This window comes from Grammomys surdaster, unplaced genomic scaffold (assembly GCF_004785775.1).
Source record: "Grammomys surdaster isolate TR1022 unplaced genomic scaffold, NIH_TR_1.0 237, whole genome shotgun sequence".
NCBI classification, from domain to species: domain Eukaryota; kingdom Metazoa; phylum Chordata; class Mammalia; order Rodentia; family Muridae; genus Grammomys; species Grammomys surdaster.
The window spans coordinates 904981-932503 of NW_021604682.1; the positions used below are offsets into that span (position 1 = coordinate 904981).

Sequence of the window (27523 nt, forward strand, 5' to 3'; positions counted from 1 at the left end):
CTCTCTCTCTCTCTCTCTCTCTCTCTCTCTCTCTCTCTCTCTCTCTCCTGAGATAGATAGAGATAGACAGATATAGATATAGCTATAGTTATAGCTATAAAGAGGAATTTATTAGGCTCACAGGCTGTGGTCCAGCTAGTTCAACAATGGCTGTCTATCAATGCAAGGTTCAAGAATCCAGTAGTTGTTCACTCCCTGAGGCTGGATATGTCAGCTGGTCTTCAGTATGCATTGGAATCCTGAGCAAGTAGTCTCTAATGCCTGTGGAGGAATGGACTTGCTAGCAAGGCAAGAGCAAGCAGGCGAAGGGCGAAGGCGTCCTTCTTCCATGTCCTCTGATAGGCTTCTAGCAGAAGGCGTGGCCAAGATTAGAAAGATTACAAAGGTCGACGTAGAGCTCGGAGTGCTTGAAGAGAGTGTGACTTGTTCCCCTTTTGTATCCAGTTGAAACAAACACCAGCGTGCTTATGACATGACCCTGGCTAGGTGAGGTGTGTCTCATCCCTGCATCTGATCTTGCCCGCATGTCGGATGGGCAGCTCCCTCTGCCTTCCCCGTGCACTCAGAAACCAGGAGACCAAGAAGAGAGCTGGCAAGATGGCATGAAGAGACAGCAAGAACACCTCCTTCATGCCTTCAAAAGGGACAGTGTCCCTGGGGTAATTTTGCTTGAGATAGGTGTCAACCTTGTTCGGAGTAAGTGTGGCCCATCTGATAACCAGTAGTAGGAAGAAAGGCCTGGTAAAGATATGGTCACAATGCCAGTGTGACAGAGTCACATGGATGAGGTACTCAGCACTGGTATCTGGGCTTCTTCAAGTGGTTATGAACTGTGGCAAGGGAGAGAGCTTGGGCTGCTGTGAGGATCCCACAATCTGCAGAAGGGAAACGGAGGTCAGGCTCTGAGGCGTGTTATCTAGAGTGCACCACGAATGTCTTCCTTTCTTCTCCCTCTGCCAGCAGACAGTGGTAGCCTGGCATCATTCTCTGCTGAGATAGTAAACGCATTCCCATGCCTCTCCTGTCTCCTATTTTTACTTTAGGATCGTATGAGGAAACTTTCTTCATCTCTGTACCATTTAGCAAATTATAGAGTATGCCCCACAGCCCTGAAAGGTGGATATTTCATGATCCCCATTTAGAACGAAGAGCCCACTCTGAGAGGAATTAAGTCACAGGATTGGCAGGGGGAGGGTGAGTGGAAGGTTCTCTGCAGAGCAAGCCTCCAATGGCCATGGTCCCATGTATGGGTCACTGCCTCCCAGAGTGCATCTGTGCCAGGTTCAACAACTCCTGTCTATTGACCCAGAGTTTCGGGCAGGCTCTGCCCTCCAAGGGTCTGCGTTAGCGTTGTCATCTGATTCTTAGATGCCACTGTAACCAGCACCCATCTCATACAGATGCTGCCTGCTCTAGGATCCCTGGATTTCCTTGCTGCTTATCCTTTGAGAGTTTTATGTTTGTGAACACAGCCAATTTCTCTTTGAGAAAGTCACATTTTAGACGTTAATTTCCAGGGAGTGCTTTCCATTTATGAGTTCTTACTTTTGATCAAGATGTATAGGTGTTTTATTCATTTTAGTGCTCTAGAAACATTGACTATTGTGGTAGTTAATAAGGCTTACCAACCCAATGGGATCTAGACTCTCCTAGGAGACAAGCCTTTGGACAGGTCTGTGTGGAACGGCCTAGGTTAGCTTAGCCTCCAGCCTTGCTTGTGAGAGATTATCTTGGTTAATTGAGGTGGAAAGACCCACCCCGAAAGTGGGCGGGACCATTCCCTGAGCTTGGGTCTAGAGTGCGTAGACAAGAGGAAAGCTGGCTGAACACTGACAGCTGTCACTCTCTGCTTCCTGACTGAGGATTCAGTGTGGCCAGCCACTTGTACTTCTTGCCATGGTGAACTGTACCTTGAATTCTTAGCCAAAGTAGACCTCTTTCTCCCCTAAGTGCTCGCTTCTTTATCAGGGTGATTTGTCACAGCAACAGGCAAAGTTACCAATGCCATGCCATTGGTGTCTTGTAGTTCCATATTACTTTCCGCTCTTACCTCTGTCTAGAATTGATTTTGATGATCCTACAGTTGAGGACTCAGGCTGGGAAGCAGTTCTTGCTCCAAACATTTCCAGTAGAGAGCACTCACTGTGCCCGCCCGTGGGATTGTTTCACAGAGTGATAGTGGACTTGAAGGGAGAGGGGGAAGGCCTGGGAGCAGAGCGGGCTCACTGGATCAGAGTGACTTGTTCTGAACCACGTGACCCTCCTGCCTTGTAAGAGATGTTAGAAAGTCTTTAGAGAGAGAGAACGATAAAGCGAAATTCAGAAATGTTTTGAACTAGATGAAAATTAAATCTCAGTGATATGAATCAGTGAAGTATAAGGAAAGCTTCAAAACAAGGTGACTTCTGAGAAGAGATAATTATGCTGTCAGGCAGAGGGGTGCGGGGTGAGCAGGAGAGCGGACCGGGTCCCAGTTACCTTGAAGGACACACCTGCAGTGAGCTAACTTCTGTTCACTAGGTAGTACTTCCTAAAGCTTCCAACACCTCCCAGCAGAAACACAGGCTGGCAGTCTAGCCTTTGACATCTGGGCCTTAGGGGGACATTTAAGATTAAAAAATGTATGCAGACAAAAAAAAACTACACAAAAGTCACGAAGCTAATAGATCATTACAGAAAGGTTTTGAGATATAAGAATATGCAAAAATAAGTCAGAGTCCTATATGCTAGTAACGAACAAGCAGAATTCAAATTAGAACACAATACCACGTTAGCAGGCCCCCGATACTTAGGAAAATGCACACACATATGTACACCACACACAAAATTTCTATGTGGCCAACTGTTAGGAAAAAATGATAAATAAATCAAAGAAGAATTAAATACATAGAGAGAGATTCCACATTCAAGGATTAGATTCAATATTGTGACGATGTCACTTTGTCATGACTTGTTTGATGTAGAGTCACTGCAATACAAATATGCTCAGCCGGGCAGTGGTGGCGCACGCCTTTAATCCCAGCGCTTGGGAGGCAGAGACAGGCGGATTTCTGAGTTCGAGGCCAGCCTGGTCTACAGAGTGAGTACCAGGACAGCCAGGGCTACACAGAGAAACCCTGTCTCAAAAAACCAAACCACCCAACCAAACAAACAAAAACAAATAAATATGCTTACTAGTTATATTTTGGACACCTTGTCGGTGATTCTGAAGTTTATTTGGGAGGAATTGCTGACCCAGAGTAGCCCAGTGGAGGAAAGAGGAAAACAGCAAAATGTTACTGACTTCAAAACATTCTCTGAAACGTGACGACAGAGCTCAGCAGAGAGAGATCGCCACCAGGGTCAACGGACATCGCCACCAAGCCTGATGACCAGAGTTCAATCACCAGAACCCACATGGAGATAAGAGAGAAGTATTGCCCACAAGTTTTCCGACCTCTCCATGTGTGCCTTGATATGAATGTGCACACATTTCCACACTCATGTGCATGCACACACTAATCAATAAATGGAACTGAAAACTTTTAACTACAGTAATCCTGATAATATTGTGTTGGTAGAAGAAGAACAGACAAGTTAATAGCTGAGAAGATCTCAGCTGTAAGTCACACGAATATAGTCAGCTGATCTTTGGTGACCTTAGGCCAAGACAACAGCTGGGAAACTCTGGAGTCTACAGGCCTCTCCCTCCAAAAGACAGCAACTCAAAATGGACCACAGACCTACATGTAAAACCCGAAACTAAACTGGAAAGTATAGAAGAAAATCAAGATGGCTTTTAGTTTTTCTGATAGGAATGTTAAAATACCAGTTTATGGGGGAAAGAAGTGGTTAGTTTTGGTAGAAGTTTTCTGCTTTATAGAATATGATTCTGTCAGGAGGGTGAAAAACCAAGCCCGAGACTGAAATATTTATAGAAGATGCCTCTGTTACGGGACTATTATGGAAAAATCCTTCAATTCAGTACCTCACCAGAATACATATGTAGCCAATATATGAAATAAGAGATTTCTTACATTATATCTCATTAGGGAAATCAAATTAAATTAAAATGAGATATCACTACACAGCTATGGCCAAAGTACAGAACATTGACAACACTGCACATTTGCAAAATCAACAAGAATTCATATTCATATTTGTTCATTCATTCATTCATTCATTCATTCTCTCTTCCTCTCTCCTTCCCCATCCCTCTCCCTGTCTCCCTCCCACTGGCCCCCCCAGTGAAAAACAAAATTTCATAGTCATTTACGAAGAAAGACTTTATTAGTTTCTTACAAATGACCCATTCTTGTATTTCATGACCCCACAGTTAGGATCCTTGCTATCTACCCACATGTGTTGTTATGCCTACCCAGGAATCTGGACACGGGTATACAGCAGCTTCATTCGTAATTGCCAAAACTTTGAATGCAGCAGGCTATGTCAGAGGGTGACACCATAAGAAAACTAGGGTACATTCAGATGATGTGGTATTCAGTGCTTGAGAGAAATGAGCTGCCAATCCTGAGGAGACACGGAGGAATCATACTCAGTATTGGGTGAGAGCTGATTAGAATACGCCAGCGGCTGTACAATTCCAACCGTGCGGTGTTTTAGAAAAAGCGTGGCCTCAGACACAGAATGAAGACGAGTGATTGTCAGGAGGTTGAGGTTGGGAAGGATGAGTGGGCAGATTACGGAGGCTTTTCTAATGCCGTGAGATTAGGCTGTGTGATAGTGTAATCGTGGGTGCACATCGTTACACCTTCTGAAGTGGAGGAGTATAAGACAAGCGTAAACCCTGGTGTAGAATGTAGTTTCAAAGGGAGCGATGTGTCTTAGTTGATGTAGTGGTTATAGCAAGGGTACTCTGGTGGGGGTGTTGATAATGGAAGGACTGCGTATAAGGGATACATGGGTATCAGCCTCTCGTGAACCTGAGACTGATCTTTAAAAGACAACGAGGGGTGGTGGCGCACGACTTTAATCCCAGCACTCAGGCAGAGGCAGGCGGATCTTTGAAGCCAGCCTGGTCTACAGAGTGAGTTCCTGGAGAGCCAGAGCTATACAGAGAAAACCTGTCAAAGGAAGGAAGGAACGAGAAAAAGAGAGAGGGGGCATCCATAAAAAAAAAAAATAACAAAAGCAATTGTATTTCCTGAACACTGCCCTGGGACAGCAAGGAGGGCTCCCTTAACTCTGAGGGAGGCCATGATTGCATGTTAGTTTTCCCATGAAGAGAGCCTCTTCTGGATGTTGTTCGCAGGCGAGGCTGAGAAGGCTGACCCATGTAGTTTCTCTCCCATACTGACACAGCAGAGACTGCATCTGGCTCAGCACTTCCAATGGCGCCAGCGCTTGGATGCTGGCCGGGTGGGTGGGTGGGTCACTGACCCGTCCATCCATTTACAGTAGAACTAGAGTGGGCTCATCAAGGGGTTGAAGCTCTCCGTGGCCTCAAGTCCCCAGTGGCAGGCTGACACTGCAGTTCTTCCCAGGTGCTATTTGTCTGGGGTGGGCATGGTCCTCAGAGATCTGACCTTTCCTGTCCAAGACCAGGGAGCAAACAGAAATGCATTGTCTCCACCCCAGTTTTGTGATTAGTAAAAGAGGGGAGGAGAAAATGTCCAGTTGTCACTTGACAGCCTCATGGCCTTGTGAAGCAGCCTGGGGCAAGGATTCCACTGGTCACATTAATTGGGGTTCATGATAGTGTTTAGGTCCCCTGATATGGGGCAGTGTCCAGCAGTCTCTGCTGACCAACACTGACTGCTTCTGCCTGCTGCTTTAGGCCCCTTAGGGAAGGATTGGGAGACTGCTTCTTACACTTGCAAGGTCCTCTTCCATAGAACCCAGAATCCCTCTCAGTTCCCCTTCAATCATGGGCCTTGCTCAGCCATCAGCTTAGACCTACAGCCTGGACACACATTTCCAGCACTCATTGTCATGCATGTCTTAGCCTTGAGGGCATCATGGCCACAGGGCTGTGGGCCAGCACACGCGGCTGACCCACACAGGGCTATCAGAAAACTGGATCTCCTACTTCACATCCCATTTTGCCACTTTGGTCTTTGATGCCTTGGAACCCCACTCCCACTCCCACCCCCACCCCACCTAAATACCAAGACAGGGCCTTGGTGCTGCCAGCAGTACCTCTGAAAGTGACTGGTGTCACAGAAAGGCATTGTTGATCCAGAAAAGTGGTAACAGGCCATGGGCACTGACTGAAGTCACACAAACACTGTGACACCAGGTTGAGATGAATTAGGCCAGCACACACTTTCTTAGACTAGCCTGGAAGGGAAACAGTTTCAGTTCTGTAGCACAGTTCACTTCTGCCCTGGGAGCTAGAAATAGCTGTGGCCGATAACGTGTGGGAATGTGGGTGATTCCTGTTTGTATTAGAATTATAGAAGCGGGTGCTGCGAGGGCTCTGTGCTGGGCTGTAGCCAAAGCCCAGGGCACAGTTTTGACTTTGAGGGAAAGGTAGAAACTGCTGTGCTTGAGCAGGCCATGGTGCTCTGCTGCCACCTAGTGGCACTGATTTCACATACTCAATGAATCCTGTTATTTTTATAGTTTGAGCTTCATCGGCAAGGGGACGCCCCCAGATTATGAGCATGCATTTCTCGAGTTGTTAAGTATGGAAGTTCTCTGACCACACCACCCACACTACAGTAGTCAGCCTTCTTTGGAGAGGCACAGATCGGGCCTAGGGCTGTGACCTGGATAGTTGTCCCTGTAGAGAGCCCTTAGTATATTCCGTCCATCAGCTCGTGGTCAGAGCTAGAATGCCTGAAGCTACATCTCCGCTGGCTTGAGTTTTTCGTGTTTCTGAGGCAGAATTGTTTCTTCAGTGTGTGGTTCATTAGTAGTGCCCCTGCCCAGGCTTCCTCCTCTCTTTGCTGTGCTCTAAACTAGACCTGGTCCCTGGAGTAAGCAAGAGGAACGTTCACTCAGTTAAAGTTCGTTCCTTAGATGGCTTTCCCATGGGGCTTCTGCCGGAAATCAGGTTCTGTTGTGAGAGGACCAGTCATTATTCACAGCTCATAGGAAGCAGCTCTGGAGATTTTCCTACCGAGGCTGGCTCCCCAAGATCCTCATGGCTACATGACCCAGGCTCATCATTTGTCTCTGGTCTCACACATGCTGGGGTATGCAGTCATGTGGTTGCTGTCCTTTCCTGAAGCCCCCAGGACTTGTCACTGCCAGCAGGTACCCCCTTTACTCCCTGAGCTTTTCATCTTGTTGAGACTCCCACCCAAGCATGGCTGGGAAAACCCATAGGTAGTGGATTAAGCCAGCTGCCTACCAGCTCCCCAGTAATGGAAGAGCCGCTCTGTGAACTGGGATGGGAAGGGCTTCCTCATCAGACTGTATGGCCAAGCTGTGGTGATTCCAAATATGCCGTGGTAGGCGGATCCAAGGAATGTGGCTGCCTGTGCTTATCTGGCCCCCAGCTTTTCTTCAAGCCTGTGGCTAGCCTCTGGGATGAGGGGACCTGGGATGAGGCTGTGGGTCTTCATATTCTATTCTGAGATGAAAACCATTTTGGGGTGCCTGGGAAGAAAGAAGGTGACATATACCTTTGCTCAGAGCTTGTGAGTTGCACCTAATTGACCATCTCAGCTTCTAGTCAGCGATGTCCTTCCTACCACAGCTCTTGTTCCATGAGCCCCTTCTCACCAGCCTGTCCGCTTTCCCTCCACACTTAGTCTCTGGGCTTTTTTGCAGTATACATTCAAACCTGATGCGCTGAAAGCATCGGGTAGTTCTGCTAGTCATGTGTAGTAAGCAGCCAGGCCACTCGAAGCTACGTGTGCGTCTTCCTCACTAAAACCCCATGTACAGAAAGAAACTCCAGAAAGTTGTTGTTGCTTTGGTGCCTGCTGATGACCCCCTCAGTCAGCTCAGATGTCCTGGGCCTGTGCTGTGTGGCATCCACCCTCCTGCCTGTCCTAGAAGCCGCTATATTTGCCACACGTAACAAAGGGCAAGCCTGTTTTAACATTCTGCAAACTGGAAGGTCGTGGTCCAGAGCCCTTCAGGACCCTGTTTCACAGGTTGTGGTAATTGGCAGCAGCTTTAGCCCTTGTCTGCCAACCTTACAGCCGCAGCCTAGTGCCCTGCTCTCATAGTCCTCGGACCCTAGTGTTTCAGGAGATTGTCTCAGAGAATGTGAGCCTGTAGCCCCAGGAACTGTCCTGAGCCCTGGGCAATGGGAAGCCACCTTCTCCTGATGTTTCCAGGGCCCACACAGCAGCCCAATGACCTGTATCTTGAGGTACCTCCTCCCTGATATAGTTAAGGTCTGTGCTGAGGCACTGACCACTCCACCACACCCACAGCCATAGCACAGCATTTTAGCAGATGTATACCAGGGCAACACATCTGGACCCTGCAGGCCCCAGCGTCATGTGTGCTGACTCCTTAGAGGAGTTCTGGCTTCCTCCTCTGAATCTAAGAGGTCCTTCCTCTCTGGAAAGTTCTTGAACACACAGCTTGACCGAAGCCTCTGGTGGCACCAAGCTGTATTGGTATACTATATATAAAGACAGACCCTCAACTTATGAACAGTTAGTTCATTTAAAGGGGGACAGGAGTCTCAAGTGAGTCTTAGAGAATATGATGCTGGAAAGGCTGCACCATCAGTGTGTGTGTATGTAAAATGTGTATATGTACATATATACGTGTATGCACGCATGAATGTATGTGTGTTCATGTGTTTTCCAGCTATCCTTTAAATGGACTTTTAGGGAGATTGAGGGCTATGCTCTGAACAGTCTCCTGAGTTAGAGGAGCAGAGCAACCCAGGACAGCCAAGGGCTTGCTCAGTCTGTCCCTCTCGGCCCAAACCGTGAAACAGGAGACTCTTCTCTGATGAAGTACTTGTCTTTTGTTATTGATGGAAGACATACTCTTAATGAGAGAGAATACGTACCAGTAAGTAGTTGGGAGTTTAGCAAAATAATGACATCAGCTAACAGTGATGCTGAACGTATTTCAGAATTAGGCTCCCCACCCCCACCCCCGGTCACCCATGGGAGAGGAATCAGAAGAACGGACTCAGCATCCACTTTGTTCCTATTATATACAAATAAGCAGCCCTCACTGCCTTCTCTCCTCTCCTGGCCCGGGCAGCTTCCCAGCCCAGCAGCAGCCCCTCTGTACTGCCCCAGTGCAGGCACCCCCTACCCAGCCTCTGCAGCCAAGCCACGGCCAGCCCGGCAGCCGCTCCTACCACACTATGATCCTAGAGGAAGGGTACCAAGTGATTCGGAGTCACATTTTTATTTACTAGCATGCAGTATTTTTATTTCCTGTCCACAACAGTTTCGTACTTTTCTGCAAAAGATACAAACATTGATTTTAAAGCTGAAAAAGAAGTAGGGCTTTCCACAGCGAAGCAGACAGAGGCTGAGCTGACGGCCGTTGTAATGGCCGCCAACCCATCAGTGGCAAGTTGTGAGTAGCCATTTTGTCCCTGTGACTCCATTCTGCTTGGACCCCTTTCGACTGGTTTCTCAGTGTGTTCAGTTGAGCTGCCTAGCTCTGCCTTTTGCTGATTGGCTGGATGGGCTGTAGGGAACAAGGACTGACCAATAGGAAGTACTCCTATTTCACCAGGATACTTGGCTTGCCCCTGAACCTGACCAGATGCTTCCAGAGCCCAGGCAGTGGGCACACCGTGTCCTGATTGGTTTATTCCTCATGGCACAGTCTATACTCACAAAGTGCCTGGGTGACACCGTGTGCTACCTACCATGTACCCACAACATAAGCATTGTGTATATGCGTGAGGGTGTTAGCTGTGGCTGCCATGTCCCCAAGGGAAACGTGACATACTTGGGCTCTTCATCCTTTGAGACTGATATTATTACCTATGGTAGCCTGGTCAGCCAGACGTCAGAATAGTCGCTGCTGTTGTTCCTAGTGGGCCTCAAAGCAGCAGTCAAGGAGAGAAGCAAGTGAGCTAATTTATCACTCAACCTCTGCCCCCTCCCCATTGGCATTCCCATTGTGAAGAGAAGGGACAGCCAAGCTGGCTTCCTGGACTTCCTTTGTCCCCTATCAGCTGTACAGGCGCTGGGTCTCCAGGCCTTTGAGTGACATAGGAGGAATGACTCTGTGGGTTATACTACTACTTCTTGCTGGCTAATTTAATGAATCTTCTCCTGACGTGATGTAAACTGTCCTTTGGTGAAAGCTATTTAGTTCTACACCTTAAGTTTTAGCTACTACATCTTACTATTTAGCTACTGTGTCTTAATCAGGAATCACCTGGCAGTGACTCCAGGTTATCTAAAACTGGTTAAGACCACCAATGGCAGCCGGGCAGTGGTGGCATACACCTTTAATCCCAGCACTTGGGAGGCAGAGGCAGGCAGAATTCTGAGTTTGAGGCCAGCCTGGTCTACAGAGTGAGTTCCAGGACAGCCTGGGCTACACAGAGAAACCCTGTCTTGAAAAACAAAAAACAAAACAACATAAAAAGACTACCAATGGCAGCTGAAATGTAGGCTCTTCTGCCCACAAGGCTCCCTAAGGTGGGAGCTCTTCATAAAGAAGATCTAGGCTGGCCACAAACGTCTGTGATCCTAAGTAGAAGGATAGTCAGAACTGACCGAAGTGTGCCTGAGTAACGAGTGTATACATTCAAAAGCAACCCTCTTAGCACATTGTGACAAGCGATCACTGTGCTCTGACCCTCCCTTTCCTATTCATATAAAACGTACCAGGATTGATCTCTGTGACCTACAGTGAGTTGGGTTTGGGGTGGATGTTTCAAACTGTTAAGAAGCGTTTGCTGCCGGGCAGTGGTGGCGCACGCCTTTAATCCCAGCACTTGGGAGGCAGAGACAGGCGGATTTATGAGTTCGAGGCCAGCCTGGTCTACAGAGTGAGTTCCAGAACAGCCAGAACTACACAGAGAAACCCTGTCTCAAAAAACCAAAAAAAAAACCAAAAAAAAAAGAAGCGTTTGCTGTCCCCAGCACACTTGGTATCATCCCGTCCTTCCTGTCTCCTCTCTACTGCCAGTGTCCCCACCTGCCTACTACTGAGCCCTCATGGTCTGGCCGATGGTTGATGATGGCACTTACCCTGATCCTCTGTGATTATGCTGCCTTCCTTTGCAACTGAAGCTTGTACTTCATCTCGCTGCCTCTCTGCTACCTCTCACTCAGGCTTGGAGACCACGTTATGGCCCCACCCCTTTCTTCCTGTGCATCACGCTCATGGGCTTCTGCCTGCTCCTTGTGCTTAGCTTTGGTTAGTCTTTGTGTCTCCCATAGAGAGCCCGGCTCCGCAGACCTAACCTGGAACTTGGACTAGACATGTGTCTTCTGTTATAACTGAAGGATTATCCCATCCCTCAGAACTCAGCCTGTACTTAGGATAGTCCTCCTTGTTGTATATCTTTTTAATATGTGGTATGTTGTCTATATTTTCTCCTTTTATAGACCTCTATATAGCGTCTGTATCCTCTCCTTTTATAATCGTTTAGTTCTCAAAATTTACTTTTGTATCTGACCCTCAAGATGTCTAGGACTTTGGTTCTAGGCCTCACCCTTCACCCCACCCACGTGGACACTGAAGTTCAGAGAGCGGCTTCATACGGAACATCATGGTCACGTCTACCACATGTGTGAGATCATCTCTGAATCACTTGCGATGTGCAGTACCCCGTAAGTGGTTGTACTGTATTGTTTACGGAATCCTGATGAGAAGAGTACACACAGCTTCAGTACAGACTCAGGTTTACTCTCAAGTGTTTTCAACCCAGTGTTCCCGCTTTGCAGTGGGTATGATTTTTGTCATCAGTGAAACCTCTGTTTCTTCTCCAAAGTGTAATGAGCTTCACTGCGAGACGGTCACTTACTCCAAGGGATACTCTGTGCCTTTTTTTCCCTGTCTACCCTAAAGGTTCATGGTGTCAGCACTAGCAAGGCCAAATGTCTGATGGAGACGTGCTGTAGAACACAGGGCTTACCAGGTCTCTCTCTCCAGAAACATCCCTTCCTGCTGGACACCAAAATAAAGTTTTAAACAAAAGCAAAACCACAAGGGGCTAGAGAGGTAGCTTGGTGGTTAAGAACACTTGTTACTCTTGCAGAGGACACTGGTTCAATTCCCAGCACCCACACTGTGGCTTACAACCATTTCTAAACTTCAGTTCCAGGGCATCTGACACCCTCTTCTGGCCTCTGTAGGTACTGCATGCATGTGACGCACAAACTAAAGCAGGCAAAACACTGATGCACATAAAATAAATCTTGTTGTTGTTGTTGTTTGTTTTGTTTTTTGAGACAGGGTTTCTCTGTGTAGCCCTGGCTGTCCTGGAACTCACTCTGTAGACCAGGCTGGCCTCAAACTCAGAAATCCACCTGCCTCTGCCTCCCAAGTGCTGGGATTAAAGGCATGTGCCACCACCACCCGGCCACATAAAATAAATCTTAAACAAATAAAAAGCAAACAACCAGAATGGGGTACCTGGAAAGGAGACGAGCACAGGGTGCCTTCCAGTGTCTTAGTTCCCTTGTTTCTGAGAGAAGCTCCGTTCCACTCCCTCGCCCTTCATTTACTTCTTTAACACAGCTCTGAGCACCTTCGTCCTCCATTGCCCCAGCTCCTCTGAAGCACCTTTGTCCATGACTGTCAGTTCTCATGTATACCATTTCCCGACTGGAGGCCCAGGAGTTGGTGCCTTGGTCCTGAAGCTGTCTGTCCTCGCTCTTGGCATTGCTTCTGGGGTTGTGCGTGGGCTGCCTTCACTTCCGTCATCTTCACCATGGCCACCACTATCGCTGCTACTAGAACCCCACAGTGCTCCCCTTCTTTCTCCTGCGGGTTTATTGTCCCTTCACGACAAAGTGTTGTGACCACTTCACTGTGACATCGTCAGGACAGGATCTTTATGCTTTTTTCTTGCCCCATGATGAGTGACAGGAGAAGTCTCAATTTCGATTTGAGAAAATCTGCCCTGGCTTCTAGAATTCTGAGGGCCTTGGACAGGGAACTGGGGAGGTACCAGTTTAGGTGCTGTCTCCCAGAGATACTCATTTTAATGTTGGTACATCACTGTCTTCAGAATGCTTGTCACTAAACCTGGAACCCTGGTGAATCACTTTTGAGGGGTCTCTAGGAGAGGTTTCTTCCCAGGGATGGCACCTGTTGATGCTGGGGTCAAGGGTTCCCTGGGCTGGCTTCTCTCCCAAAGGTTTCCCCGTGACTCTTGGGATGTTACATAGTTCCGGCAGGCCGCCTGAGCACGCCACATGAGCAGGGCCGTGTAGTGTTCACCACCCATGGCTTCAGCTTCTGCTTCCTGTTCTGTACTTCATTCACCCGCTCCCACAGTGCCTGGTTGTCAGTATGGGAGCAAATAGGCTGTGCCCTTTAATCGCCACGCCATGCTAATGTGGCTCTGAGGGTGAGGCTGGGGTAAAGACAAGACAAGCTAATTCTGCAATAGTTAATAGAGGATCTCCTGCTTCCTCTATTGAGCCCATGTATATAGTACTGGAGATCAAGCCCGGGGTTTTGTGGATACTAGGCAAACAATCTAGCACTGCCTTATGGCCTTCGGCGTTGGAGTTTTGAATGAAAGTTTCACTATGTATTGTAGGCTTGCCTTGAATTTCTGATCCTCCTGCACTGCCTAGTGCTGGAATGACAGGTGGAAAAAGCCATCCCTGACTCTTATTTTGTTTAATGTGTACGTGTGTATGTGCTTGCTCACGCATGCATGTTCATGGTATGTGCAAGTACACATGTATGTGCGTGTGGAAGTCAGAGATTAATATTAGATATGTCCCTCAATTGCTTTCCATTCTACTTTTTTGAGAGAGAATCTTATTCGAAACTTACCAATCTGGCTAGGCTAGCTGACCAGCAACTCCCAGGAATCCCCCTGCCTCTGCTTTCCCAGCTCTGGGATTATAAGCATATGCCACAGCATTTTGCTTTATATGCAAGTGCTTGGGGCTGAACTCATTCATGATGTCTTCGTGTTTGTAAGCAGGCCCTTTACCAATGAGGCATCACCTTAAGTTTAACTTTTCAAATATTATCTTATAATACTATACTGTATACACAATAAATATACTATATGCACATTCATATACTATATACACATTCATATACTTCATATACTATATACACATTCATATACTATATACACATTCAGGTGACCTTGATCTCCTACACACTGACTTCCAGGTCCAGCACCACACCCTGGCACTCAGTGCCACATCTGTGCAACAGCTTCCCCAGCTCTAGGACCCACGATGAAGGGTGGGGTGGGTTCCTTTCAACCTTGGCTGGCACAGGACCCCTTCCCACCAGTATGTTCTCCTTTGCCTTGGAACTTTATGCTGGGGGCGAGTTGCCCACACCTGCAGGAGACAGCCCCCCTCAGCTGCTCAGCTGGACCGCTCTGGCAAGGACAGACTAGGTTGTGATTACTGTTAGCGCACTGATCTCACAGGTCCAAGCATAAAATCCTGTTATACGAAAGCCTGTTAAATGTCCCTACTAATCATGTGTGCATGCTATAGATATGTACCTGTAGAATAGAGTAACAGACAGCAAGGAAGATAGTGACGAAGGGATGCTTGTGACTAGAAATCAAACGTCTGGTGTTGGCGCCGAATCTGCATTCCCAAAGTGAAAAGCCAGAGGCACAGGCCGAGTCTGTAGTGGGGCTGGAGAGGAGAAGGCAGTGTGGACAGGGGCCCCAGCAGCAGCCCTGCAAGGTGAAGTGGAAGAGCCTGGTGATCTTACATGTGTGGACTGTGAACATAGAAAGCCAGCAGTGCACTTAGTGTGTACCTAGTCACTGCCATTGTAAACTTAGTGCCTGTGCAGATACATATGCTAAAACTTATAAGCAAAAGACATGTCTGCTAAATATTATAAGCAGATCAGTGTATGATTCCTCATAGCATCTCCTCTGGGACGCCTGTGGTGTAACGGACGCCTTCTTTGTGTTCCTTTGCCTCCGTTGTGCTGTTCTGACATCATCCCGAGGTCATCCCTGTTGGTACACATCTTCCCCACATAGACCTTAGACCTGGCCATTTCAGAGACATTGGAATGTCTGAATGGCTCTGCTGTATGGGAAAAGAAAGGCTGCCGGTCCTAAGGTCAAGGCCCTGGAGTTCAGAGCTCAGTACTCACCTGTGTGTGTTTCTCTTTCAGGTAGGTGAGCTCCAGCCAAGCCAGCCCTGCCAGAGACCTCCAGTTGCAGTGGATGGTGCTCTGAGCCACAGTGTGCTTCACCCTTTGGATCTATGGACCTGCTTTGAACCATAGAGCCTGCCTATGGGGGAAGGTGAGTTGCCCCGAAGCCCTTCTGTTTGTTCGTTCGTTTGTTCATCAGGCATGGCGGTACAAGGCCAGGCTCAGCTTTAAGGAACACACACGCTGGCTATGCTACTGTTCTTTGTTCTGTCCTGTTCTATTCTGTTGGGCCCTGAGGTTCTGTATATACTTTGGACTCTTTCCCAGGGCTGTGAGCAAATTATGCATGTACATGCTCAGGCCCAGTCCACCCTAGAGGCTACCCACACAGGCTAGACCCCTTTCCTGTAGTTGGCTTGAGCAACCTGAGGCAAGCACAGGTTTAGGGTCTGGAGAATGGATGGTCGCCATGGGGTTTTATTCTGCTTGCTGATAAGATGGTAGAATTATTCATTTTCGATGAAGGCTCATTGTCATTCATAATGCTTCCTGATGACGTGGATAATAGGAAGGTCAGGTGCTTTCTGGTTGGGCACATGGCAGTGAATAAAGACTTCTGCCCTTCGTTGCAACTGTGGATAAATACCATGAGTTTTAGAAAGCAAAAGACAGTGGGAGAGGTAAGGCCACAAGGTTACTCTCTCTTCTTTCAGTGCCTCCTATAGGCTCGTGGTAGTACCTGAAGCCCCATGAGAGCATCCAGAAATTGTTAAAAAGGGCCCATGCAGCAGTGTAGACACTGGGGGCAGATATGCACCTGGGCCCTGTATCCCTGTATGCAGGTAGTAGTGGAGTCACAGAGCAACTGACTGGAGGGTTAGTTCTTGGGGAATCACTCTGGTTGAGTGGGAGAAATGTTTTGGGAAGCAATCTCTAAGCCACCCCCTCTGTTCCTCTGGCCAGGCCAATACCCCAATTTGGGACCTTACCAGGAATACTCAGGGAATTTCATGGACTAGTTCTTGCTGGCTAAGCCAGGCAGTAGAGTTGTGAGTTGTTGGTCAAGGTGGGAGAGGATTTGCAGAGACAGGGTCCCGGGTGTGGGTGTGCATCAAGAGAGAGCAAACACAGCTCCTCCTCTGCCAGGTGGCTTTTTCTGAAGAACCTATTTTGATTCATCCCAGAAAGAGAGGGCAATGACAGACCAAAAGGACGAGTCTATCCAACTGTGTCTCCATGAACTAATGACTTCCTGGAATTACTTACAGGAGCACAGGCAAGAGTTACTTACAGGAGCATGGGAAGATTATAGGCAGGCAGCTAGCTATACACCATTGAAGACTTTCTCCCTATACCTCTGGCCCCACCCCACACAGTTATTGGTGTAGAATACTTATATACGCTTGGGGAGGAGAGAGACGTGGTGGGCCTTAGGAACCAGGTGAGCTCTCCACCCCATCCAGGAGGCGATGTTAAAGAGGCTGACTTTGTAATTCTTGTAAACGTCCCATAGAGGTAACCATAGAACTCTGATTTCAAGATGTTAAGGGCCCTGGTATACCTGGAGGTCAGAGTTCTTCCAACACTGTCTCTGCTGGGTCAGTGTCCATGGTTGGCTAGGTTCCCGCTGTTGTCTGTCTTAATTTTCAGGTAAGATGAAGGACCTGGTTTTTCCAGCCGTCTCCCTGTACTGCCCAGAACATCCCTCTAGGACTTGTGGAACCCCATGTGAAGGTCCATGGTCTTTCCCAGGCACACATTCCCTGACTGAGTAGCCATTCAGGGAGTACCAGCGAGTCTGAGTGCTGGCATTGCAGGTGTGCTTACCTGACATAATTTATGTAGTTTTGACCCAGAAATTAAATGCTATAAATATACATGCCAGGGAGATCACAAAACAAAGGGAAAGAGGGACCCTTTCCCAGGACTAGGTAAGTCATGACTCACATAAATCTACCACTTACGGTTCTAGGGTCTGGGAGCTCAAGAGCAAGGTGTCAGGAAGTCTGATCATGTCTGGTAGGGATGCACCTGCTTCCAGTGTGGGTCTTCCTTAACCTCTGCCTCCTCTGGAGAGGCAAATACTGTGTTTTCGTGTGACAGGAAGACCATTTGGCAAAGAGGGCGGAACTACTCTTCCTGACCCTCTTGTGAGACACTAGTTGGGTTATATAGGTTATGATTAAGCGACAACTTAATCCCCTTTCATAGATCCCAGTATTGCCATAGAGATTGATCTTCCTATCTTCCTTGGTTTTGTCTTTTTAAAGCAGACTCTCACTATATATTTCTGGCTGACCTGGGACTTGATGTAGACCAAGCTAACCTTGAGCTCCCAGAGATCTGTCTCTGCCTCCTCCTGAGTACTGGATTTAAGGTGTGCACCACCACACTTAGCCTGAAGATTGATTTTCAACATACATATTGGAGAGGAAACATCTGCTGCCCCAATAGTAGTATTCCAGCATTGCTCAGTGTGCCAACTCAAACTACCTGGCACATTCAACGATCGTAGATTCATTATAGTCCTACACACTAAAACACAAAATCCAGTAACAGAAATCTTACTTATACGGTGAAATATCAGAAATTTGGTACTATTACTTCAGCCTTAATACGTTAACCTAGGGAAGTAGTTACTGTGTAATACAAGTGCAAAAAGAGGACAGATGTGGGCAGCTTGCTCCTGTTCTGTGTAAAGGTGCAGGGGTGGGGCCTAGGCAGCTCACCTCCCAGCGTTACAGATGCTAGGCTGGTGGTCTTTCTGGGGACCACCAGTTATGGTAGTTCTCTACAGTGGATAGCCACTGGTTGTATTGTTTGCTTGGTGAGGCTGCAGGACTCCTCTTTCTTTTCTGTGCTGTGGTGGGCATTGCAGTTACTGGCAGTTTCTGTGCTCACAGTGACCAGCTCCTTCTACCGTGCAGTCCGCCTTCGATAGAAGTACACCCGTAGCTCCTCCTGGCCTTATTCTTACATACGCTTGCTCGTGGTTTGGTCATTAACTCTTCTGATCTTACATATAAGTTGCTGGGATAAGATTAACAAATCAATATCAAAGTAGCATAGGGTAGCCACTCTCTTGTGCTTGGTAGGAGAACTGCTCCATTTGATGGTGGCCAGTCTGCATGCTACCCCTCCATTTAGGGCTCAGATACTTGAGCCTAGGGGTCCTGACTTGGTCCCAGCATCCTGTCTGAGCATACATATCACAGCCCACATCTGGACCACCTTAAATGACTTAGCATGCTCCTCCACTTCTTCCGTGCATAGGCTTGCTTCTCAGGGCTGACTCTAATTCATTAAAAATAGGGAAGGCAAGAATTTCCAGTCTGTGTCATTTTGGATACCTTATCCTGGAGAGGAAATTTCTATAAACTTGGAAGTGTCTTCAGTCAATCCAGGGCAGCTCCAGAGTCCATGGCTAGGGACCTGCCTCTCTCTGCCCAAGCTGTCCATGGATGGTCAACCCAATGACAGTGTCTGATATGAAAAGCTGTGTCTGGATTAATGCTAGACAACCTCCCCTCCCCATTTCAGGCTGAGCTGCTCTGCATCTGTCCTGCAGGCACACTGGCTTGTTCAGTCCTGTTGGGGGCAGGAGCCATTGAAATGACAGCCACGAGGTCTGGGTGCCCCTCCAAGGGCACAAGGGGAGCTGGGCGAAAAGTAGGTCACATGTGCCTGGGCGATGTCACGCGGTTCCCACCCCAGGCCAATGGGATGGGTGGCCTCTTTCGGTTGAGAACAAAACATCACTCTAATTTTTCTCTGTTAGCATTTCGTCTTCTCTAAACGGGGAGAGTAACCATCTGTCTGGTTCCCACATCCAACTTGATCCTCTTGACCCCACAGGGCTGCTTTGTTCTGAGGTAAGGGGATTCCGTGGGCCTGGGTGAGCGGTCAACAGAGCAGGACAGGTGGCTAAGACTGACTAAGTCCTAGCTCAGGTCTTCAGGTGGTATGGCGGAGCATGCTGAGGTCACATAGGTGATGCGTTGGGAGACGGTACCAAAGGAGCTGCCATCATGGTGCCCAGAGAGCTGCCGCGCAGTGGGAAGAGTGGAGTTGGGTTGTATGTGCCAGCGGCTTTAGACATTCAGATATTGGGTCCTGTGCTTTCATAATGCAGTTTGTTGGAGAGGACCAATGCCATTCTAATGACCTTTACTTCAGAGGTGACATTATTTACAAAAAAATAATAAGTCTACAATCTTACAGATGTTTTGTCCGTCATAAATGCCAGCTGTGGAAAGGAATGTAATCCTTCCCCTTGGCCTCCTGAGCATCCTTAGGGACAAGGACCCGGTGCTCTCTAGCTCAGCTGGCTCCTTCTGTCTTGTCTTTGTTGGAGACTTAAGTCTCGGAAGTTACTCAGAAAGTTATTTGCTTCCACGGGTAAGAGCACTATGAAGTCCAAATATAAGAAGCCCAATATCAAAAGACTGACAATATTATTAATATTATTAATAAATGAAATGTGTACATGTTGGAGTTTGATATTTATATTGAGCAGTTACTAATTATCTTATTGCAGGGCAGGTCATTCAATGTGATCTCCACATGGTTAAGTATGTGTGAGTGTGTACAATAGTTTTTAAATCTTGGCAAAAATTAATATGTATTTTACAGCTTATAAATAACAAAATTTTGCATTTTTGCTTGTCACTGAAGTGCGCTTACGATGTCCTGATGTGTAAGGTTTGGCAAGCAAGTTGCAGCCTATATGTGTTTATAGGATCTGATTATGTCTATCATATTCAGACACAGGGAAATACTTCCAGAAATAGTGTACCAGAATAAGAACTGTAACAATGTAATGTACGTTCTACCAGGAAACATTTTTTTTCCTTTCAGATGAGATTCGTGCTTATTGTAGTTGTCCAGGGAACATGGGTATGTAGCCAGCATTGTAAGGGTACGCACAAGCACTTCGGGTTATACACTATTGTCTGTCTCTATTGTGTGGCATCTTGCTTGTGTAAAGCTCACAAGAACTCTCAGTACGATCAACCCACAGCTTCAGAGTGGATGCTATATGATATTCTACAGCATTGGTTCTCAGATATCCTGCACGTAAGCTATTTACACTAGAATTTACAACAGTAGCAAAAACTGCAGTAGTGAAGCAGCAACAAAATAATGTTATAGGTTGGGGGGAGGGGTCCCCACAACATGAGGAACTGTATTAAAGGGCCACGGCATTTGGAAGGTTGAGAACCATTGTTTTAAAGAATATGTAACTATCTTTCAATCTTGAGGAAACATAGTTTTGTTTGTTCGTTTGGGGTTTTCATTCATTTGACTGAGACGGGGTAGAAATGTGTAACATTCTCCATATTTGTGGCTGTTAATCTGATGCCTGGAGAAAGCCCCATACACGGATGCAGTTTGAACACCCGCTCTTTCTTTGTGCTTCCCGTATGTAACATGTATCCCAGAAACTAGGCTTTTAATATCATCACTCATGGGAAGACAGAGGTAGACAGCCGTGACACCCATGTGACATCTCTGCTGCCTCTGGAGATGAACCCACTTGTGGGATCTGGGTATGCTTTAGGACCCTTATTTTGCTCTACCTATTAGGAAAGATATACAAATACATCTATGCAGAAGCAGTAGAACCATGTCCTGTGGTGCTGTGAAGGGGAGACCGTAATACAGACTGATGTGCCTGCCTGTGTGTCTGTCCCCCCCACCACCACCCCTGGAATGACCCTTCCTGTCCACACTATCCATCATATTCATGGTGTTAAGTTGTGGTTGTTGTGGGACTTGAAGGGCCATCGGTGCAGTTTGAGAGGATGTGATATTCCAGAAGACAGCTGGGCTCTGATCACAGGCCAGCAGCCTCAACAAAGCATTCTTCCACTGGGCAAAGACACCTGGGGAGGATTTGATGTGGGGAGCACTGCACAGCCAGAGCCACCTGAGGAGACATATCTACTCTGATGGAATAAGGCTTCAGAGGACTAATGTCACAGTATTGAGAGTTGGGGTCAGGAGGTCCCCAAAAGTGCATGCATCTGGCACCTGCCAAGTGTCTCCACCCTAGTTCTGTGATTAGTAGTAGTGAAAATGTCCAGCTGTCACTTGACAGCCTCATGGCCTTGTGAAGCAGCCTGGGGCAGGGGTTCCACCGGTCACGTTCATTGGGGTTTGTGATAGTGTTTAGGTCCCCTGACATGGGCAGAATTGGGCCCAGTCTCTGAAAGCCTGCACTGACTGATTCTGCTTGCCGCTTTAGACCCTAAAGGGACAGATTGGGAGACTGCTTCGTACACATGACGAGGTTGGTCTTCTTCCATAAACCCAGCCTCCCTGTTGCTGTCCCTGCCCCGTCGTTGTGGTTTCTGAATGACATCATGGTTACTCTGTGGGACTTGAAGGGACACAGCACGGGTCTCTGGTTGTCTAGGTGTGACCTCCCCACTGTCCCCTAATGACTCTGGAGATGCTGATCCTCCCCTTTCCCCCTCAGATCAGTGGAGTTAGAAGCTCTAGAGCCAGGTAGGACAGGCCTCCCACATACCATATGGGATATCCACTCTGGGTCTGAGAACCCCTGGCACGGCAGCTGGAGTTGGATGCAGAGAGTCTGTCCAAGTACCAGATCTGGGAGAGCAGAGGATGCCGGCAGCAAACGTTTCCATGGTCAGGTGCAAGCAGGCCATCCTGTGGAGCCTTTGGGACCATGTCACATTACAACCAGAGCTTTCTGTAGGATAGAACTCAGGTTGCCCCATCTGCCCCTGTGCGGGGCTCAGCGGCTTGTGGAGATCAGGAACCCGTGTTCCAGAACTCAAGGAGAGTTATAGCATAAGGTCAAGGCCAGTGCTGGGGCAGGAAAGATGTGGCAGAAGCTGTGACCCCTGCTGGCTCAGGGACCTCCCCTGGGACAGGGGTACAAAGGCCACTCAGTGGAGTAATCCAGAGAGGTGAGGAGACTACAGAAGTCACATGAGGTCTCTAGCCAGATGGCCTTACTGAACAAAGGGCCTGGGATGGGATTCAATGGCGAAGCGGAGGACAGCATGGGACAGTCTAGATGCAAACTCTCTTCCTGCTTCATGGTACTGGGCTTTGAAGGCTGCCTGCCCCCCTCTCTTCCTGTGCAAAGGCATACCCATTCTAAGCTGCCAATGTGGGGTATAGTCGTTATAACACTGTGGGGACAGGAAAAAGAAAACTATATAAGAACATGCTATCAGGACTGGTACGCGTACGTGTGTGTGGGTGCTCAGTAAAGGACTCATGGGACCTGAATTCAACCCCCAGAGCCCACATTAAAAAGCCAGGCATAAACACTCCAATACTGAAGGGGCAAAAACTGGTGGATCCCTGGGAACTCGCTTGGCCAGCCAGCCTAGTCTACATGGTAAGGTCTGGGCCAGTAAGGCTAGTCTCAAAAAACAAAGTGGATGGCACATAGTAACAGCATCTGAGGGTGTCCTCTGGTTTCCACAGGAGCGCATGGCTATGAGCATAAATGCGTGCATGTCCATGTGTGTATGTGTGTGTCACATACACATGCATACACGCTACCAGGAGAATAATCGAAATGTCACATAGGAATAAAGGGCAGAGACGGGTGAGAATGTCTAGTTTGGTTTGGCTATACTTCATATGACATTTGGCTCAGTAAGCACGAATAAACTAGTCAATAAATGCTATTGGATCAATTAGAAACCTACCTTTTACAGTACTAAATTTCAAACGCTACATAAATTTTGGGATGGAATAATGAGCTACAGGCAGAGAAATTATATGTTTACTGTATGTCATTTTGAAGAGACATCATAAGTGACCCCTTGCCCCCAGAAGGCATGAGTGCATGGTGGCGTGTAGGAACTCTGCCAGGGTGTCATTCGGTAGCATCTTTCAAAATGCAGTAATGCTACAGCAAAACTCAGAGTACACAGTAGGAATGAATTCACAGACAGCCTCATGTGCAGGAGTCAGATGGCAGCCTGCCCACATGCCCTGCAAGCTTGCTCAGGTGCAAACTGCACTGCTTTGTAGAACTCAGCTGGTCAAGTCTGCCAACATGTTAATGTAAATATCCTTTGGCCCTACAGTTTTTGCTACAAGCCAAGTCTTTTCTCTAATTAAACCATATTGCACAGAGATATCCATGTCCGGAATGTTTGCCACATTATGATTTATTAAAAAATAAATAAATAGAGGCTAGAGAGATGGCTCAGTGGTTCAGAGCACTGGCTGCTCTTCCAGAGGTCCTGAGTTCAATTCCCAGCAACCACATGGTGGCTCACAACCATCTGTAATGGGATCCAATACACTCTTCTGGTGTGTTTGAAGTCAGTGATTGTGTACTCACATAAACTAAATCTTTAAAGGAAAAAAAAAGCATTAATAAGCATAAGGAAGACCTTTAATTCTCACCATCAGGACATGTGAAACTTGGGTGACTTGAGTTCTGACATGGTCCAATGGAGACTCAGCCTCAGGTCACAGTGGCTTCTTTCTTTGACCCAAACGAGGAACGGCAGACACCACCAGTAGGAGACATGGCAACCATTATGTCGGTGGTCACGCTGTGGAGCTCTGGCTTGCTGTAAAATCTGTGATACTGACTGAGACACACACTGTTACACAGCAACATGGATGAGTCTCTGTGTCAAAAAAGCCAGGCCCGGAGGGGACAGGGAATACTGCAGAATACTGCGGTGCTGTTGTGTGAGCGCCATCAGCAGCTGCCTGCCGATGCCTCACTTTGGATGGGAATGTTCTAGGTTACAAACTAGTTTTGTATGGTAAATGCTGTGTGGCATGTGAGCTATCCTGCTTGATATTTGTGCCACGATTGTGCCTCAAGTGTAAGTCCCCGGCATGGAGATAGTGTCACATGCACTGTGCAAGGCAGGCCTAGGCACTGGGACATGTGGCGTGAGGCTAACTAGTGTGGAGTATGTTCCAGAGTAGTTCTGCTGACATGTCCGTCGGTCTTAAAGAAGACTCTGCTATGACAGCCTCCTCTCGAGAAGCCCCTGCTCTGGACAACTAGAAAAGTGTGTATGGGCTTCAGACACTGTTGTTGGCCGAGCCCAGGAACGCTATCAGCCCAGCAATGGACTCACAGGTGTATAGCTACAACACCCAAGGGTTCCAATATTCCTGCACTGGTTGGGCATTGTTTCCGACTGGTCCTTGGGACTGCATCCAGTGAAGAACTCCTAGTGTCCAAAGTCCTTGGGCCCATGGTATTAGGTAGAAAGGACAGGCCTGGGAGTGAACCAGAGATGATACCAGAGCTCCCCGCCTCATTGCTTCTGGTGAAGACCATACCAGGGGGGAAGGGGGTCTCCTTTAGATCTTGCTCGGTGATGCTCTTGGTTTAGCAGCCTCTACAACCTAGTTCCTTCTGATGGAATTCAGTAGTTTCAACTTTAAGAACCTTGGGTCTCTGAACCTTATTTTTGCTTATGCAGTTTTTTTTAAGTTCAGAAGTCTACGTTTATATTTTGGCAAGTGAATACAGAGTTTAATTTTCATGTCCACATCTATTTCTTTGTCTGTCATATACACTGACATTAAAAAAAAAAAAAAGCCAAATGCATCCGAAATAAATTAAAGCGGCAGCAGTGAGTGAGGCTTTGGGGATTAGGCCATGAGCGGATTGAAGCCAGAGCACCTCAGGGGCACTACTGTCCTGGGGATTAAATCTAATCCTGAGCGGCATGCAGGAAGCGGGCAGCTCAGTGCTGTCACGAGGCATGGAGGCTGAATCCTTGAGCTGCCTCTGCACAGTTCCCTCCTGAGTCAGCCCAGCCTGGACATTGCCAGAACCCAGCAGATGCCCCGAGGCACACATGGACAGGTGACACCTCCAGGATACTGATGTCTGTGCACATGCATGCAGGTCCTTGGCAACCAGGAGACTTGGGTGCAGGACTCTGAGTGGGAGGGAGGGGTCTTAGGGACTTTGACGACTGTAATCTCTGGCTCTAGTCACTGAGCCTCAAGTCTGGGGATTTCAGCGGCCCTCATGGGCCTGGATTGCATGCTGCTTTCCCCTGGGTTCAGCGAGACCATTTCCAGAGCAGTGCTGCTGAGAGGCCAGCCATCAGCTCGCTGGGGCTTAGAGCCTTAATTTGGTCCTGCATAGCTCTTAGTCACACTCCGAGCCTTCAGTTTTCTCTTTAGTTTTTTTTTTAAACTTGTTATATTGCTTCTGTTTTGTCTAAATTTCCTTTTATATTTTATTCCTCCGATGTGCGTACCTTGCACGATCTTTCCTGTGAATCTCTCTCATTTCTATTCCCTTTACATTTTTACTCCTGTTTGCCGTCGTTTCATATTTGTAATCTTATTTTTACTTCACCTTTCCATCTGTTTCCTTTTTAAAAATGCTTCCCCCTCCCATTTAGAAAGATTCTTAATGGTCTCAGTTATATGTTTTCTGATTTAGTTTATCTGAAGTAGTACGTGTTTTGCAGGACAACAGTGAGAGATTATTGCCCAGACCTTGTGACAAAGAGATGACGTATCAAGCTAGTTTGTTTTTTTTTTTCTATTGGGTTTAATCATGATCAATGTTTTTTGTCTGTGTTGATGAATGCGGGTTCTAAAATCATTAATGGCTGCATCCCCAGGGCCTTGCCATGAACACCCTCCTAGGGAAGCTGGGAGCTGTGTTCCTCTCTGACCCCATTTTGACCTCCATGGAGATCTTTGCCATCTGGGTACTTGCTGCCCATGCTGCCTGCAGCCTCAGGAGAACTGGCCTGCTAGAAGCCCTGGCTTGCTAGAAGCCCTGGCCTACAGTGTTAATTCCCTTCCTGGTGGGGCTGGTGGCCGTGTGCCAGGCCACTGTCAGGTGTGTCATCACACTGGCCACCATGGACAAGCTTGTCCTCATCCATGCATCAAATAGGCAGTGACCCGTCAGCATCTCTTCCCACTGTGCCCTCCCATGAGACTGAGCTGTGTCTCAGAACAGGAAACTTGGCCTCTTGGCACCTATGGTACTCTTCACATTCTCTGAAGAAGCTTTCTAGGCAGGGGGTCAGGAAATCTGCGTTGCATGGTGCATAGTTCTGAGGCGGGCAGGACATCTCATCTCTGGACTTGGTACAGTGTCACATGTGGCTGGCCTGTCCCATCATGCCTCCTGTATACAAAAACTCCTCAACTAAGAAGAAGACTCTCTTCTTAGTAGAGCCATCAGCAGGCCACCACAAGTCAGAATGATTACTCCTCAGTTCTCGGTGGACATCTTGGGCACAGAGTGTGCCAGGGTCGAAAGGCTTCTCCTGACTTCCTTCTCGTAGCTATGGGGGACGCATCACATCCAGGTTAGGCTTCAGTGCTCATGGCTAGGATTTAACAAAGGAAAGAGGCTCATTCTTCCATGTGTTCCCCTGTAGCTGTTTCCTTCAGGAAGGGCAACCACACTTCCTGCCACAGGGATAGCATTGCACTGGAAATGGGAGGGACCCAGAGGCCATTTTGGAACAGAGCCCTTGTGACACTCTGGGAGCAGGGCCCGAGATTCCCTTTCTGTGACACCCTGTTAAGGAGAGGGGCACACAGCACTGGGCACAACGAACATTGGTTTTAGCAGGCAGCATCAAGACTGCAGTGTTATCTCTGACATGCCTCTTGCCCAACTTAGCACAGTGCTTGGGTCTTAAAGGAGTCAGTGAGGGGCGGAGATAAGGGCGGGGTCTCTCATCCTCTGTGGCCCAGTTCAAGAGACCCCACAAGCTGCTGTGGACACTTCCCATAGCCCTTCCTTCCATGGCTGGTTAGGCTTTGTTTTTCCTTAAAAATCTCGTTTCCTGCTTCTCACGCAGGCGGCGTCTTCTCCTTCATTAGAAACATTTGTAAAAGCTTCCTTGAGTCCTATGCTCTTACTCCCTGTGGTCCTTTGTTTTGATAGTGGCCAGAATTTGGAGTTCTCGATGTTCACCACCCACCACCAGGAAAGAATAACAACGTGGACATAGATGTGAAATCAGGCACGTACGTGGTGCAGGCCATTTGTGCTCTGGAGAATTATCTTCACCCAACTTAGGCACGCTTCTGGCTGTTCCCTCTGGTTTGATCTGATCAGCGATACTGTGAATTATATTCAGTGCTTTTCCCTTATCTGTGTGGGAGCAATCCTCTGTGCCAGATGAGTGTCCTGTCCGAGTACCCATATCCTATCTTCTGTCTGTGTCACTTTCCTACCAGCCCTGGCTGCATTCCTCACCCGGGTGTGGTGGGGACAGTGCCCCAGCACACTGCAAACATCTGTCAGTGTTAGACACTGCTTACTGAAGTTTGTGTGGCTTGAGTTTCTCCTGTATTGGTCATGGGATCTTCTAGTGCCTATCCAGCCCAAGAATAA

At 47.8% G+C, this 27523-nt stretch overlaps 1 protein-coding gene across 2 annotated transcripts in view; it reads left to right on the forward strand.

The window, feature by feature from the left end:
- The window catches only part of Pcbp3 (poly(rC) binding protein 3), a 130940-nt gene that overhangs the window by 56754 nt on the left and 46663 nt on the right, over positions 1 to 27523 (forward strand). For both annotated transcript variants that reach the window (XM_028773913.1, XM_028773914.1), the window contains exon 2: positions 15187 to 15319. In XM_028773913.1, coding sequence (XP_028629746.1) covers positions 15310 to 15319 — 10 coding nt within the window. In that variant the 5' untranslated portion in view covers positions 15187 to 15309. The remainder of the gene's footprint in view (positions 1 to 15186; positions 15320 to 27523) is intronic.